At 54.8% G+C, this 14,186-nt stretch overlaps 1 protein-coding gene across 1 annotated transcript in view; it reads left to right on the top strand.

Annotated features, from left to right (window-relative positions):
• The window catches only part of LOC306970721 (A disintegrin and metalloproteinase with thrombospondin motifs 2-like), a gene marked incomplete at both ends in the record, with an annotated part of 62,748 nt that extends 53,520 nt beyond the window's left edge, over nt 1–9,228 (top strand). Inside the window, 5 exons of the mRNA XM_079566748.1 lie at nt 4,219–4,426; nt 5,101–5,230; nt 7,043–7,117; nt 7,266–7,662; nt 8,433–9,228. Coding sequence (XP_079422874.1) covers nt 4,219–4,426; nt 5,101–5,230; nt 7,043–7,117; nt 7,266–7,662; nt 8,433–9,228 — 1,606 coding nt within the window. The remainder of the gene's footprint in view (nt 1–4,218; nt 4,427–5,100; nt 5,231–7,042; nt 7,118–7,265; nt 7,663–8,432) is intronic.
• Between the last annotated feature and the right edge of the window lie 4,958 nt (nt 9,229–14,186).

Genomic DNA, 14,186 nt, shown 5'->3' with positions numbered 1-14,186 from the left:
TCTCCTCTCTCTGCAGGAGGGGCCTGTAGCGCCCCCTGTGGTCACTCTCCTCTCTCTGCAGGTGGGGCCTGTAGCGCCCCCTGTGGTCACTCTCCTCTCTGCAGGAGGGGCCTGTAGCGCCCCCTGTGGTCACTCTCCTCTCTCTGTAGGTGGGGCCTGTAGCGCCTCCTGTGGTCACTCTCCTCTCTCTGCAGGAGGGGCCTGTAGCGCCCCCTGTGGTCACTCTCCTCTCTCTGCAGGAGGGGCCTGTAGCGCCCCCTGTGGTCACTCTCCTCTCTCTGCAGGTGGGGCCTGTAGCGCCCCCTGTGGTCTCTCTCCTCTCTCTGCAGGTGGGGCCTGTAGCGCCCCCTGTGGTCACTCTCCTCTCTGTAGGTGGGGCCTGTAGCGCCCCCTGTGGTCACTCTCCTCTCTCTGCAGGAGGGGCCTGTAGCGCCCCCTGTGGTCACTCTCCTCTCTCTGCAGGAGGGGCCTGTAGCGCCCCCTGTGGTCACTCTCCTCTCTGTAGGTGGGGCCTGTAGCGCCCCCTGTGGTCACTCTCCTCTCTGTAGGTGGGCGGTGGGGCCTGTAGCGCCCCCTGTGGTCACTCTCCTCTCTCTGCAGGAGGGGCCTGTAGCGCCCCCTGTGGTCACTCTCCTCTCTCTGCAGGAGGGGCCTGTAGCGCCCCCTGTGGTCACTCTCCTCTCTGTAGGAGGGGCCTGTAGCGCCCCCTGTGGTCACTCTCCTCTCTCTGCAGGTGGGGCCTGTAGCGCCCCCTGTGGTCACTCTCCTCTCTGCAGGAGGGGCCTGTAGCGCCCCCTGTGGTCACTCTCCTCTCTGCAGGTGGGCAGTGGGGCCTGTAGCGCCCCCTGTGGTCACTCTCCTCTCTCTGCAGGTGGGCGGTGGGGCCTGTAGCGCCCCCTGTGGTCACTCTCCTCTCTGCAGGTGGGCAGTGGGGCCTGTAGCGCCCCCTGTGGTCACTCTCCTCTCTCTGCAGGTGGGGCCTGTAGCGCCCCCTGTGGTCACTCTCCTCTCTGTAGGTGGGGCCTGTAGCGCCCCCTGTGGTCTCTCTCCTCTCTCTGCAGGTGGGGCCTGTAGCGCCCCCTGTGGTCACTCTCCTCTCTGCAGGAGGGGCCTGTAGCGCCCCCTGTGGTCTCTCTCCTCTCTCTGCAGGTGGGGCCTGTAGCGCCCCCTGTGGTCACTCTCCTCTCTCTGTAGGTGGGGCCTGTAGCGCCCCCTGTGGTCACTCTCCTCTCTCTGTAGGTGGGGCCTGTAGCGCCCCCTGTGGTCTCTCTCCTCTCTCTGTAGGAGGGGCCTGTAGCGCCCCCTGTGGTCACTCTCCTCTCTGCAGGAGGGGCCTGTAGCGCCCCCTGTGGTCACTCTCCTCTCTCTGCAGGTGGGGCCTGTAGCGCCCCCTGTGGTCACTCTCCTCTCTCTGCAGGAGGGGCCTGTAGCGCCCCCTGTGGTCACTCTCCTCTCTCTGCAGGAGGGGCCTGTAGCGCCCCCTGTGGTCACTCTCCTCTCTCTGCAGGTGGGGCCTGTAGCGCCCCCTGTGGTCTCTCTCCTCTCTCTGTAGGAGGGGCCTGTAGCGCCCCCTGTGGTCACTCTCCTCTCTGCAGGTGGGGCCTGTAGCGCCCCCTGTGGTCACTCTCCTCTCTCTGCAGGAGGGGCCTGTAGCGCCCCCTGTGGTCTCTCTCCTCTCTCTGCAGGTGGGGCCTGTAGCGCCCCCTGTGGTCACTCTCCTCTCTGCAGGTGGGGCCTGTAGCGCCCCCTGTGGTCACTCTCCTCTCTCTGCAGGAGGGGCCTGTAGCGCCCCCTGTGGTCACTCTCCTCTCTCTGCAGGTGGGGCCTGTAGCGCCCCCTGTGGTCACTCTCCTCTCTGTAGGAGGGGCCTATAGCGCCCCCTGTGGTCACTCTCCTCTCTGTAGGAGGGGCCTGTAGCGCCCCCTGTGGTCACTCTCCTCTCTGCAGGTGGGGCCTGTAGCGCCCCCTGTGGTCACTCTCCTCTCTGCAGGTGGGGCCTGTAGCGCCCCCTGTGGTCACTCTCCTCTCTCTGCAGGTGGGGCCTGTAGCGCCCCCTGTGGTCACTCTCCTCTCTCTACAGGAGGGGCCTGTAGCGCCCCCTGTGGTCACTCTCCTCTCTCTGTAGGAGGGGCCTGTAGCGCCCCCTGTGGTCTCTCTCCTCTCTCTACAGGAGGGGCCTGTAGCGCCCCCTGTGGTCACTCTCCTCTCTCTGTAGGTGGGGCCTGTAGCGCCCCCTGTGGTCACTCTCCTCTCTCTGCAGGTGGGGCCTGTAGCGCCCCCTGTGGTCTCTCTCCTCTCTGTAGGAGGGGCCTATAGCGCCCCCTGTGGTCACTCTCCTCTCTCTGTAGGAGGGGCCTATAGCGCCCCCTGTGGTCACTCTCCTCTCTCTGTAGGTGGGGCCTGTAGCGCCCCCTGTGGTCACTCTCCTCTCTCTGCAGGTGGGGCCTGTAGCGCCCCCTGTGGTCTCTCTCCTCTCTGTAGGAGGGGCCTATAGCGCCCCCTGTGGTCACTCTCCTCTCTCTGCAGGTGGGGCCTGTAGCGCCCCCTGTGGTCACTCTCCTCTCTGCAGGTGGGGCCTGTAGCGCCCCCTGTGGTCACTCTCCTCTCTGCAGGAGGGGCCTGTAGCGCCCCCTGTGGTCACTCTCCTCTCTCTGAAGGAGGGGCCTGTAGCGCCCCCTGTGGTCTCTCTCCTCTCTCTGTAGGAGGGGCCTGTAGCGCCCCCTGTGGTCACTCTCCTCTCTCTGCAGGTGGGGCCTGTAGCGCCCCCTGTGGTCTCTCTCCTCTCTGCAGGTGGGGCCTGTAGCGCCCCCTGTGGTCTCTCTCCTCTCTCTGCAGGAGGGGCCTGTAGCGCCCCCTGTGGTCACTCTCCTCTCTGCAGGAGGGGCCTGTAGCGCCCCCTGTGGTCTCTCTCCTCTCTGCAGGAGGGGCCTGTAGCGCCCCCTGTGGTCACTCTCCTCTCTCTGCAGGAGGGGCCTGTAGCGCCCCCTGTGGTCTCTCTCCTCTCTCTGCAGGAGGGGCCTGTAGCGCCCCCTGTGGTCACTCTCCTCTCTCTGCAGGTGGGGCCTGTAGCGCCCCCTGTGGTCTCTCTCCTCTCTCTGCAGGTGGGCGGTGGGGCCTGTAGCGCCCCCTGTGGTCACTCTCCTCTCTCTGCAGGAGGGGCCTGTAGCGCCCCCTGTGGTCACTCTCCTCTCTCTGCAGGTGGGGCCTGTAGCGCCCCCTGTGGTCTCTCTCCTCTCTGCAGGTGGGGCCTGTAGCGCCCCCTGTGGTCACTCTCCTCTCTCTGCAGGTGGGGCCTGTAGCGCCCCCTGTGGTCTCTCTCCTCTCTCTGCAGGTGGGGCCTGTAGCGCCCCCTGTGGTCACTCTCCTCTCTCTGCAGGAGGGGCCTGTAGCGCCCCCTGTGGTCTCTCTCCTCTCTGCAGGAGGGGCCTGTAGCGCCCCCTGTGGTCACTCTCCTCTCTCTGTAGGTGGGGCCTGTAGCGCCCCCTGTGGTCTCTCTCCTCTCTCTGCAGGTGGGGCCTGTAGCGCCCCCTGTGGTCACTCTCCTCTCTCTGCAGGTGGGGCCTGTAGCGCCCCCTGTGGTCACTCTCCTCTCTCTGCAGGTGGGGCCTGTAGCGCCCCCTGTGGTCACTCTCCTCTCTCTGCAGGTGGGGCCTGTAGCGCCCCCTGTGGTCACTCTCCTCTCTCTGCAGGTGGGCGGTGGGCCCTGTAGCGCCCCCTGTGGTCACTCTCCTCTCTCTGCAGGTGGGGCCTGTAGCGCCCCCTGTGGTCACTCTCCTCTCTGTAGGAGGGGCCTGTAGCGCCCCCTGTGGTCACTCTCCTCTCTCTGCAGGTGGGCGGTGGGGCCTGTAGCGCCCCCTGTGGTCACTCTCCTCTCTCTGCAGGTGGGCGGTGGGGCCGTGGCAGCCCTGTAGCGCCCCCTGTGGTCACTCTCCTCTCTCTGCAGGTGGGCGGTGGGGCCTGTAGCGCCCCCTGTGGTCACTCTCCTCTCTCTGCAGGTGGGGCCTGTAGTGCCCCCTGTGGTCACTCTCCTCTCTGCAGGAGGGGCCTGTAGCGCCCCCTGTGGTCACTCTCCTCTCTCTGCAGGTGGGGCCTGTAGCGCCCCCTGTGGTCACTCTCCTCTCTCTGCAGGTGGGGCCTGTAGCGCCCCCTGTGGTCACTCTCCTCTCTCTGCAGGTGGGGCCTGTAGCGCCCCCTGTGGTCACTCTCCTCTCTCTGCAGGTGGGCGGTGGGGCCGTGGCAGCCCTGTAGCGCCTCCTGTGGTCAGTCGGGGTGGCGGCGGCGCTGGGTGTCATGTCAGCAGGTGTCCAGTGGGGGGCGGCAGCGCTCGGTTCCTTCCAAACTCTGCTCCCGAGGGAAGCCGGAGAGTAAGAGCAGCTGTAACCGCGAGGCCTGCCCTGCGGCCTGGAGGAGCGCCCCCTGGAGCCCGGTGAGAGCACTTCGTATTTGCTCTTTTTTAAATTAAATTAAATTAAAAAGTTCACACAGTGACACAAACAGGTCTGAGCTTAAAGGGAAAGTCTGGCCAGGGTTTGTAAGTACTGTGTACTACAGGTCAGTACTTTTAGTATAAATAGTATTATTAATAGTAGTATGAATAATACTATTAATAATACTGTATGAATAGGAGTATTGTATGTACATGTACTGTATATGTACGGTGTGTACTGTGTGTACATGTACTGTATATGTACGGTGTGTACTGTGTGTACATGTACTGTACATGTACGTTGTGTACTGTGTGTACATGTACTGCATGTACTGTGTGTACATGTACTGCATGTACTGTGTACATGTGTCCAGTGCTCGGTGAGCTGTACTGTATATGTACGGTGTGTACTGTGTGTACATGTACTGCATGTACTGTGTACATGTCTCCAGTGCTCGGTGAGCTGTACTGTATATGTACGGTGTGTACTGTGTGTACATGTACTGCATGTACTGTGTACATGTACTGCATGTACTGTGTACATGTGTCCAGTGCTCGGTGAGCTGTACTGTATATGTACGGTGTGTACTGTATATACTGTATATGTACTGTGTGTACATGTACTGCATGTACTGTGTGTACATGTACTGCATGTACTGTGTACATGTGTCCAGTGCTCGGTGAGCTGTGGTCCTGGGACGCAGGAGCGGCAGGTGAAGTGTCTCACACCTGACGGTTCACCTGGAAACTGCTCTGCTCCTCAGCCAATCACAACGCAGAGCTGCCTGGCCCCGCCCTGCTCCGGTACGTACCAATCAGAGCACAGGGACATCATCACATGTTTCTCATTTGTGTTTGTGTTACTGTTGCAGGAGGATTGTGGGTAATGTAGTCTCTGCTCTAGGGGATTGTGGGTAATGTCTCTGTTCTAGGGGATTGTGGGTAATGTAGTCTCTGTTCTAGGGGATTGTGGGTAATGTCTCTGTTCTAGGGGATTGTGGGTAATGTAGTCTCTGCTCTAGGGGATTGTGGGTAATGTCTCTGTTCTAGGGGATTGTGGGTAATGTCTCTATTCTAGGGGATTGTGGGTAATGTCTCTGCTCTAGGGGATTGTGGGTAATGTAGTCTCTGTTCTAGGGGATTGTGGGTAATGTCTCTGTTCTAGGGGATTGTGGGTAATGTCTCTATTCTAGGGGATTGTGGGTAATGTCTCTGTTCTAGGGGATTGTGGGTAATGTCTCTGTTCTAGGGGATTGTGGGTAATGTCTCTGTTCTAGGGGATTGTGGGTAATGTCTCTGCTCTAGGGGATTGTGGGTAATGTCTCTGTTCTAGGGGATTGTGGGTAATGTCTCTGTTCTAGGGGATTGTGGGTAATGTCTCTGCTCTAGGGGATTGTGGGTAATGTCTCTGTTCTAGGGGATTGTGGGTAATGTCTCTGCTCTAGGGGATTGTGGGTAATGTCTCTGTTCTAGGGGATTGTGGGTGATGTAGTCTCTGCTCTAGGGGATTGTGGGTAATGTCTCTGTTCTAGGGGATTGTGGGTAATGTCTCTGTTCTAGGGGATTGTGGGTGATGTAGTCTCTGCTCTAGGGGATTGTGGGTAATGTCTCTGTTCTAGGGGATTGTGGGTAATGTAGTCTCTGTTCTAGGGGATTGTGGGTAATGTCTCTGTTCTAGGGGATTGTGGGTAATGTAGTCTCTGCTCTAGGGGATTGTGGGTAATGTAGTCACTGTTCTAGGGGATTGTGGGTAATGTAGTCTCTGTTCTAGGGGATTGTGGGTAATGTCTCTGTTCTAGGGGATTGTGGGTAATGTAGTCTCTGTTCTAGGGGATTGTGGGTAATGTCTCTGTTCTAGGGGATTGTGGGTAATGTAGTCACTGTTCTAGGGGATTGTGGGTAATGTAGTCTCTGTTCTAGGGGATTGTGGGTAATGTAGTCTCTGTTCTAGGGGATTGTGGGTAATGTAGTCTCTGTTCTAGGGGATTGTGGGTAATGTAGTCTCTGTTCTAGGGGATTGTGGGTAATGTAGTCTCTGTTCTAGGGGATTGTGGGTAATGTAGTCTGTGTTCTAGGGGATTGTGGGTAATGTAGTCTCTGCTCTAGGGGATTGTGGGTAATGTAGTCTGTGTTCTAGGGGATTGTGGGTAATGTAGTCTCTGTTCTAGGGGATTGTGGGTAATGTAGTCTCTGTTCTAGGGGATTGTGGGTAATGTAGTCTCTATTCTAGGGGATTGTGGGTAATGTAGTCTCTGCTCTAGGGGATTGTGGGTAATGTAGTCTCTATTCTAGGGGATTGTGGGTAATGTAGTCTCTGCTCTAGGGGATTGTGGGTAATGTCTCTGTTCTAGGGGATTGTGGGTAATGTAGTCTCTGCTCTAGGGGATTGTGGGTAATGTCTCTGTTCTAGGGGATTGTGGGTAATGTCTCTGTTCTAGAGGATTGTGGGTAATGTCTCTGTTCTAGGGGATTGTGGGTAATGTCTCTGTTCTAGGGGATTGTGGGTAATGTAGTCTCTGTTCTAGGGGATTGTGGGTAATGTCTCTGTTCTAGGGGATTGTGGGTAATGGAGTCTCTGCTCTAGGGGATTGTGGGTAATGGAGTCTCTTGTTGCAGGAGGAGGACAGAGGAACTCCATCGTGCGCTGGTTGTCCAGGTCCAGCCCAGACTCGCCCTCGACTCCTGCGTCAGGTCAGAACCTTTAGAACCTCATCTTTAGAACCTCATCTTTAGAACCACTGGTTAAACACGTGTGGACTGGAACCTGCAGATGTTTGGCAGATGTTTGAAGTCACAGCTGGAGGAACCGTCTGAGGGATGGTGTCGTGTTTGTGTTCAGGTCAGCGTTGCCGCGGCGACCGGTCGGTGTTCTGTCAGATGGAGGTGCTGAGCCGTTACTGCTCTCTGCCCGGGTACAGGGTCATGTGCTGCGTGTCCTGCGCGGGCCTCAGCGCCAACGCCGGCCTCAACGCCAACGCCAGCCTCAACGGCAACGCCAGCCTCAACGCCAACGCCAGCCTCAACGCCAACGCCAGCCTCTCCAACGCCAGCCTCTCCAACGCCAACGCCAGCCTCTCCAACGCCAACGCCAGCCTCTCCAACGCCAACGCCAGCCTCTCCAACGCCAACGCCAGCCTCAACGCCAACGCCGCCTTAAACCAGTCCGCCTTAAACCGCGGCTCTGTCCCTGCGGCCCATAAAACAGAGTCCGGAGTGGAACCTGAGACCAGCAGCAGGTGAGGAGTGGATGATCAGTGATTTACGTAAACAGGTTAGCACCAGAGGCGTAGCTCACCGTTAGCAAGGCAGGCAGCTGCCTGGGCCCCCACCAGCCCAGGGCCCCCAACAGCCCAGGGCCCCCGACAGCCCAGGGCCCCCATGAACTGACACATTTTTAATAAACGTGCATCAAACGCTTGATATAAAGTCAGCTTTCTGGTGGAGAGGGCAGAGGTCAGAGCTGAGCTGTTGAAGCTAAATGCTAACCAGTAGCATGCTAGCATCTTAGTCACTGACTCACTGGGTTCTTCACATAATCGTGCGTCTCTGGGTCGTGTTTTTACTCCGATCTTCGTGAGCCATGATTACGAGTCATGAAAAGTCTCAGTCTTTCTTTTATATCCGGAGGACAGATACTGTTACATGTTGTAGTACTGCATAATTCTACTTCGGTATTCAAAATGGCCGCCATATCAACAAAAGTCACATGACTAAAAGGCATGTATTGTGTATCTGTTCTGAGGGAAACGTATGCAGAGAACTGCATTATGGGAGACTCTCTCCCAGTGCGCAGTACACAGGGCGGCCACCAGAGGGCCCCCTTGGTACCCTTGCTACGCCACTGGTTAGCGCGCACGCACAAAATGACCTACACGTATTTCGTAAATGAGGAATTGTGGCTTATTTAGGACACGCCCATTCACGCCTGACGGAGTAACCATGACAACGAGCCGCTGATGTCACATGACTGTCTCAGAAACATGAACTCAAACATCTCTGTTTACAGTTCTACAACTCCTCCCCCTGATGACATCAGCACTGAGGCCCCTCCCCCTGATGACATCAGTACTGAGGCCCCTCCCCCTGATGACATCAGCACTGAGGCCCCTCCCTCAGATGACGTCAGCACTGAGGTCCCTCCCCCTGATGACATCAGTACTGAGGCCCCTCCCCCTGATGACGTCAGCACTGAGGCCCCTCCCCCTGATGACATCAGCACTGAGGCCCCTCCCTCTGATGACATCAGCACTGAGGTCCCTCCCTCTGATGACGTCAGTACTGAGGTCCCTCCCCCTGATGACATCAGCACTGAGGCCCCTCCCCCTGATGACATCAGTACTGAGGCCCCTCCCCCTGATGACATCAGCACTGAGGTCCCTCCCCCTGATGACATCAGTACAGAGGCCCCTCCCCCTGATGACATCACAGACTTTGCGTACGTGGATTACGGTGATGATTACGGCGATTACTCCAGTTTCGAAACAGACTCGTCTGATTGGACGGAGACCATCGCCATGACGACAGCGTTAGCGACGACAACAACACAAACAACAACATCTGCGACAAAACGGCCGAGAACAAGGCCACGGCCCGACGCCAGGCGCAGCCCCGCCCTCTCCTCCGCAGCCACGCCCCCTGAGGTGCAGTATGCCGTGGTGGGCGTGTCCTCCAGTGATGATGTCACGGCGACACACGGCGACTTCGTTCCCAAGAAACTGTCACGATTCAGAGAAAGAACTCAGAACAAACGTATCGAGGAGCTGCTGCGCGAGAAACGCCAGCGGCTCTCGGCCGGACTATAACCGGACCGGACCAAGACCGGACTATAACCGGACCGGACTATAACCGGACCAAGACCTGACTATAACCGGACCGGACCAAGACCGGACCAAGACCGGACTATAACAGGACTATAACCAGACTATAACCGGACTACAACTGAGACTAGGACCAGGACTATAACCGGACCAGGACTATAACCGGACCAAGACCGGACTATAACCGGACCGGGACCGGACCAGGACCAGGACTATAACCGGACTATAACTGAGACTATAACTGAGACTAGGACCAGACTAAACAGGGACTAAACCAGCACATGGCACATAGCTCCTATGTTTAGCTAAGTTAGCATCAGAGGTCCCTATGCTAAAGTGGCTATGATAGCTAGCATCAGAGGTCCCTATGCTAAAGTGGCTATGATAGTTAGCATCAGAGGTCCCTATGCTAAAGTGGCTATGATAGTTAGCACCAGAGGTCCCTATGCTAAAGTGGCTATGATAGTTAGCATCAGAGGTCCCTATGCTAAAGTGGCTATGATAGTTAGCACCAGAGGTCCCTATGCTAAAGTGGCTATGATAGTTAGCACCAGAGGTCCCTATGCTAAAGTGGCTATGATAGTTAGCACCAGAGGTCCCTATGCTAAAGTGGCTATGATAGTTAGCACCAGAGGTCCCTATGCTAAAGTGGCTATGATAGTTAGCATCAGAGGTCCCTATGCTAAAGTGGCTATGATAGTTAGCACCAGAGGTCCCTATGCTAAAGTGGCTATGATAGTTAGCATCAGAGGTCCCTATGCTAAAGTGGCTATGATAGTTAGCACCAGAGGTCCCTATGCTAAAGTGGCTATGATAGTTAGCATCAGAGGTCCCTATGTTAAAGTGGCTATGATAGTTAGCATTAGAGGTCCCTATGCTAAAGTGGCTATGATAGTTAGCATCAGAGGTCCCTATGCTAAAGTGGCTATGATAATTAGCATTGAGGCTCCTCCCCCTCCTTCCTAACTGACAGCCCAATTTGGCATCTTCTTGTCATGGCGGACGATGACGCACATCCGGTTTGGCGTAAGAGCTCTGACCAATCTGCTCATTTCAGACGGGACCAGGACTAAACCAGGACTGAACCAGGACTAAACCAGGACTGAACCAGGACTAAACCAGGACTAAACCAGGACTAAACCAGGACTAAACCAGGACTGAACCAGGACTGAACCAGGACTAAACCAGGACTAAACCAGGACTAAACCAGGACTAAACCAGGACTAAACCAGGACTGAACCAGGACTCTGAATCTCAAAGGGACGGACACTGATCGAGAGCTGAGGTTAATACTCCCACTAAAACACGTACAATAGGTTCATCCTCCAGCAGAAAGAGGTACAAGGGCAACACAACGGAGAGAAGTCCTGTCACTGGACACTCGAGTACATTTATTCGAGTATATTTACTCGAGTAAATGTACTCGAGTACATTTACTCGAGTATACGTGTGTACAAATTTGTCATGAAGTACTTTTACTCGAGTACTCCAGAATAAACCTATACTCGAGTACCTTTAGGACTAGCCTGTACTCGAGTACCTCTAGGACTAGCCTGTACTCGAGTACCTCTAGGACTAGCCTGTACTCGAGTACCTTTAGGACTAGCCTGTACTCGAGTACCTCTAGGACTAGCCTGTACTCGAGTACTTTTAGGACTAGCCTGTACTCGAGTACAGGCTAGTCCTAGAGGTACTCGAGTACCTCTAGGACTAGCCTGTACTCGAGTACTTTTAGGACTAGCCTGTACTCGAGTACCTTTAGGACTAACCTGTACTCGAGTACCTCTAGGACTAGCCTGTACTCGAGTACCTCTAGGGCAGTTGTGACGGAGCGAGATGTGGTGAAAAGTGTAAATACAGAAACTGTTTTGTTATTGTGTGAAATAAAGCAAATTCAAAACACGAGTTTGTGTTTCATCCGTCGACTGGACCGGGCTGGATGTTCAGAAGCTTCTCACTTATGGGGTAAAGGGGTATAGGGTAAAGGGGTATAGGGTAAAGGGGTACAGGGTAAAGGGGTACAGGGTAAAGGGGTACAGGGTAAAGGGGTATGGGGTAAAGGGGTACAGGGTAAAGGGGTACAGGGTAAAGGGGTATGGGGTAAAGGGGTACAGGGTAAAGGGGTATAGGGTAAAGGGGTATAGGGTAAAGGGGTACAGGGTAAAGGGGTACAGGGTAAAGGGGTACAGGGTAAAGGGGTACAGGGTAAAGGGGTACAGGGTAAAGGGGTACAGGGTAAAGGGGTATGGGGTAAAGGGGTATAGGGTAAAGGGGTACAGGGTAAAGGGGTATGGGGTAAAGGGGTATAGGGGTAAAGGGGTATAGGGTAAAGGGGTATAGGGGTAAAGGGGTAAAGGGGTATAGGGGTATAGGGTAAAGGGGTACGGGGTAAAGGGGTACAGGGTAAAGGGGTACAGGGTAAAGGGGTACAGGGTAAAGGGGTACAGGGTAAAGGGGTACAGGGTAAAGGGGTATGGGGTAAAGGGGTAAAGGGTAAAGGGGTATAGGGTAAAGGGGTACAGGGTAAAGGGGTATGGGGTAAAGGGGTAAAGGGTAAAGGGGTACAGGGTAAAGGGGTATAGGGTAAAGGGGTACAGGGTAAAGGGGTATGGGGTAAAGGGGTATAGGGGTAAAGGGGTATAGGGTAAAGGGGTATAGGGGTAAAGGGGTATAGGGGTATAGGGTAAAGGGGTACGGGGTAAAGGGGTACAGGGTAAAGGGGTACAGGGTAAAGGGGTACAGGGTAAAGGGGTATAGGGTAAAGGGGTATAGGGGTAAAGGGGTATAGGGTAAAGGGGTATAGGGGTAAAGGGGTATAGGGTAAAGGGGTACGGGGTAAAGGGGTACAGGGTAAAGGGGTACAGGGTAAAGGGGTACAGGGTAAAGGGGTATAGGGTAAAGGGGTACAGGGTAAAGGGGTATGGGGTAAAGGGGTATAGGGGTAAAGGGGTATAGGGTAAAGGGGTACAGGGTAAAGGGGTACAGGGTAAAGGGGTACAGGGTAAAGGGGTACAGGGTAAAGGGGTATAGGGTAAAGGGGTACAGGGTAAAGGGGTACAGGGTAAAGGGGTATAGGGTAAAGGGGTACAGGGTAAAGGGGTATGGGGTAAAGGGGTATAGGGGTAAAGGGGTATGGGGTAAAGGGGTATAGGGGTAAAGGGGTATAGGGGTAAAGGGGTATGGGGTAAAGGGGTATGGGGTAAAGGGGTATAGGGGTATAGGGGTATGGGGTAAAGGGGTATAGGGGTAAAGGGGTACAGGGTAAAGGGGTATAGGGTAAAGGGGTACAGGGTAAAGGGGTATGGGGTAAAGGGGTATGGGGTAAAGGGGTATAGGGTAAAGGGGTATGGGGTAAAGGGGTATAGGGGTAAAGGGGTATAGGGGTAAAGGGGTATGGGGTAAAGGGGTATAGGGTAAAGGGGTATAGGGGTAAAGGGGTATGGGGTAAAGGGGTAAAGGGGTATAGGGGTATGGGGTAAAGGGGTATAGGGGTATGGGGTATAGGGGTAAAGGGGTATAGGGTAAAGGGGTATAGGGTAAAGGGGTATAGGGGTATAGGGGTATAGGGTAAAGGGGTAAAGGGGTATAGGGGTATAGGGTAAAGGGGTATAGGGTAAAGGGGTATAGGGGTATAGGGGTATGGGGTAAAGGGGTATAGAGGTAAAGGGGTATAGGGTTATAGGGGTATGGGGTAAAGGGGTATAGGGGTATAGGGGTATAGGGGTATGGGGTAAAGGGGTATAGGGGTAAAGGGGTATAGGGGTAAAGGGGTATAGGGGTATAGGGGTATAGGGTAAAGGGGTATAGGGGTATAGGGGTATAGGGGTAAAGGGGTATAGGGTAAAGGGGTATAGGGTAAAGGGGTATAGGGGTAAAGGGGTATGGGGTAAAGGGGTAAAGGGGTATAGGGGTATGGGGTAAAGGGGTATAGGGGTATGGGGTATAGGGGTAAAGGGGTATAGGGTAAAGGGGTATAGGGTAAAGGGGTATAGGGGTATAGGGGTATAGGGTAAAGGGGTAAAGGGGTATAGGGGTATAGGGTAAAGGGGTATAGGGTAAAGGGGTATAGGGGTATAGGGGTATGGGGTAAAGGGGTATAGAGGTAAAGGGGTATAGGGTTATAGGGATGAAGGGTAAAGGGGTATGGGGTAAAGGGGTATGGGGTAAATGGGTATGGGGTAAAGGGGTATAGGGTTATAGGGATAAAGGGTAAAGGGGTATAGGGGTAAAGGGGTATAGGGGTATGGGGTAAAGGGGTATAAGGGTAAAGGGGTAAAGGGGTATAGGGGTAAAGGGGTATGGGGTAAAGGGGTATAGAGGTAAAGGGGCATGGGGTAAATGGGTATGGGGTAAAGGGGTATAGAGGTAAAGGGGTATGGGGTAAAGGGGTATGGGGTAAAGGGGTATGGGGTAAATGGGTATGGGGTAAAGGGGTATAGAGGTAAAGGGGTATAGGGTTATAGGGATAAAGGGTAAAGGGGTATGGGGTAAAGGGGTATGGGGTAAATGGGTATGGGGTAAAGGGGTATAGGGGTATGGGGTAAAGGGGTATGGGGTAAATGGGTATGGGGTAAAGGGGTATAGAGGTAAAGGGGTATGGGGTAAAGGGGTATAGGGTAAAGGGGTATAGGGGTATAGGGGTAAAGGGGTATAGGGTAAAGGGGTATAGGGGTATAGGGGTATAGGGTAAAGGGGTATAGGGTAAAGGGGTATAGGGGTAAAGGGGTATAGAGGTAAAGGGGTATAGGGGTATAGGGTAAAGGGGTATGGGGTAAATGGGTATAGGGGTAAAGGGATATAGGGTAAAGGGGTATAGGGTAAAGGGGTATGGGGTAAAGGGGTATAGAGGTAAAGGAGTATAGGGTTATAGGGATAAAGGGTAAAGGGGTATAGGGGTAAAGGGGTATGGGGTAAAGGGGTATGGGGTAAATGGGTATAGAGGT

Source organism: Gobius niger (assembly GCF_951799975.1).
Source record: "Gobius niger genome assembly, chromosome: 11".
Taxonomy (NCBI): Eukaryota; Metazoa; Chordata; class Actinopteri; order Gobiiformes; family Gobiidae; genus Gobius; species Gobius niger.
This window is presented reverse-complemented; position numbering and strand designations above follow the sequence as displayed.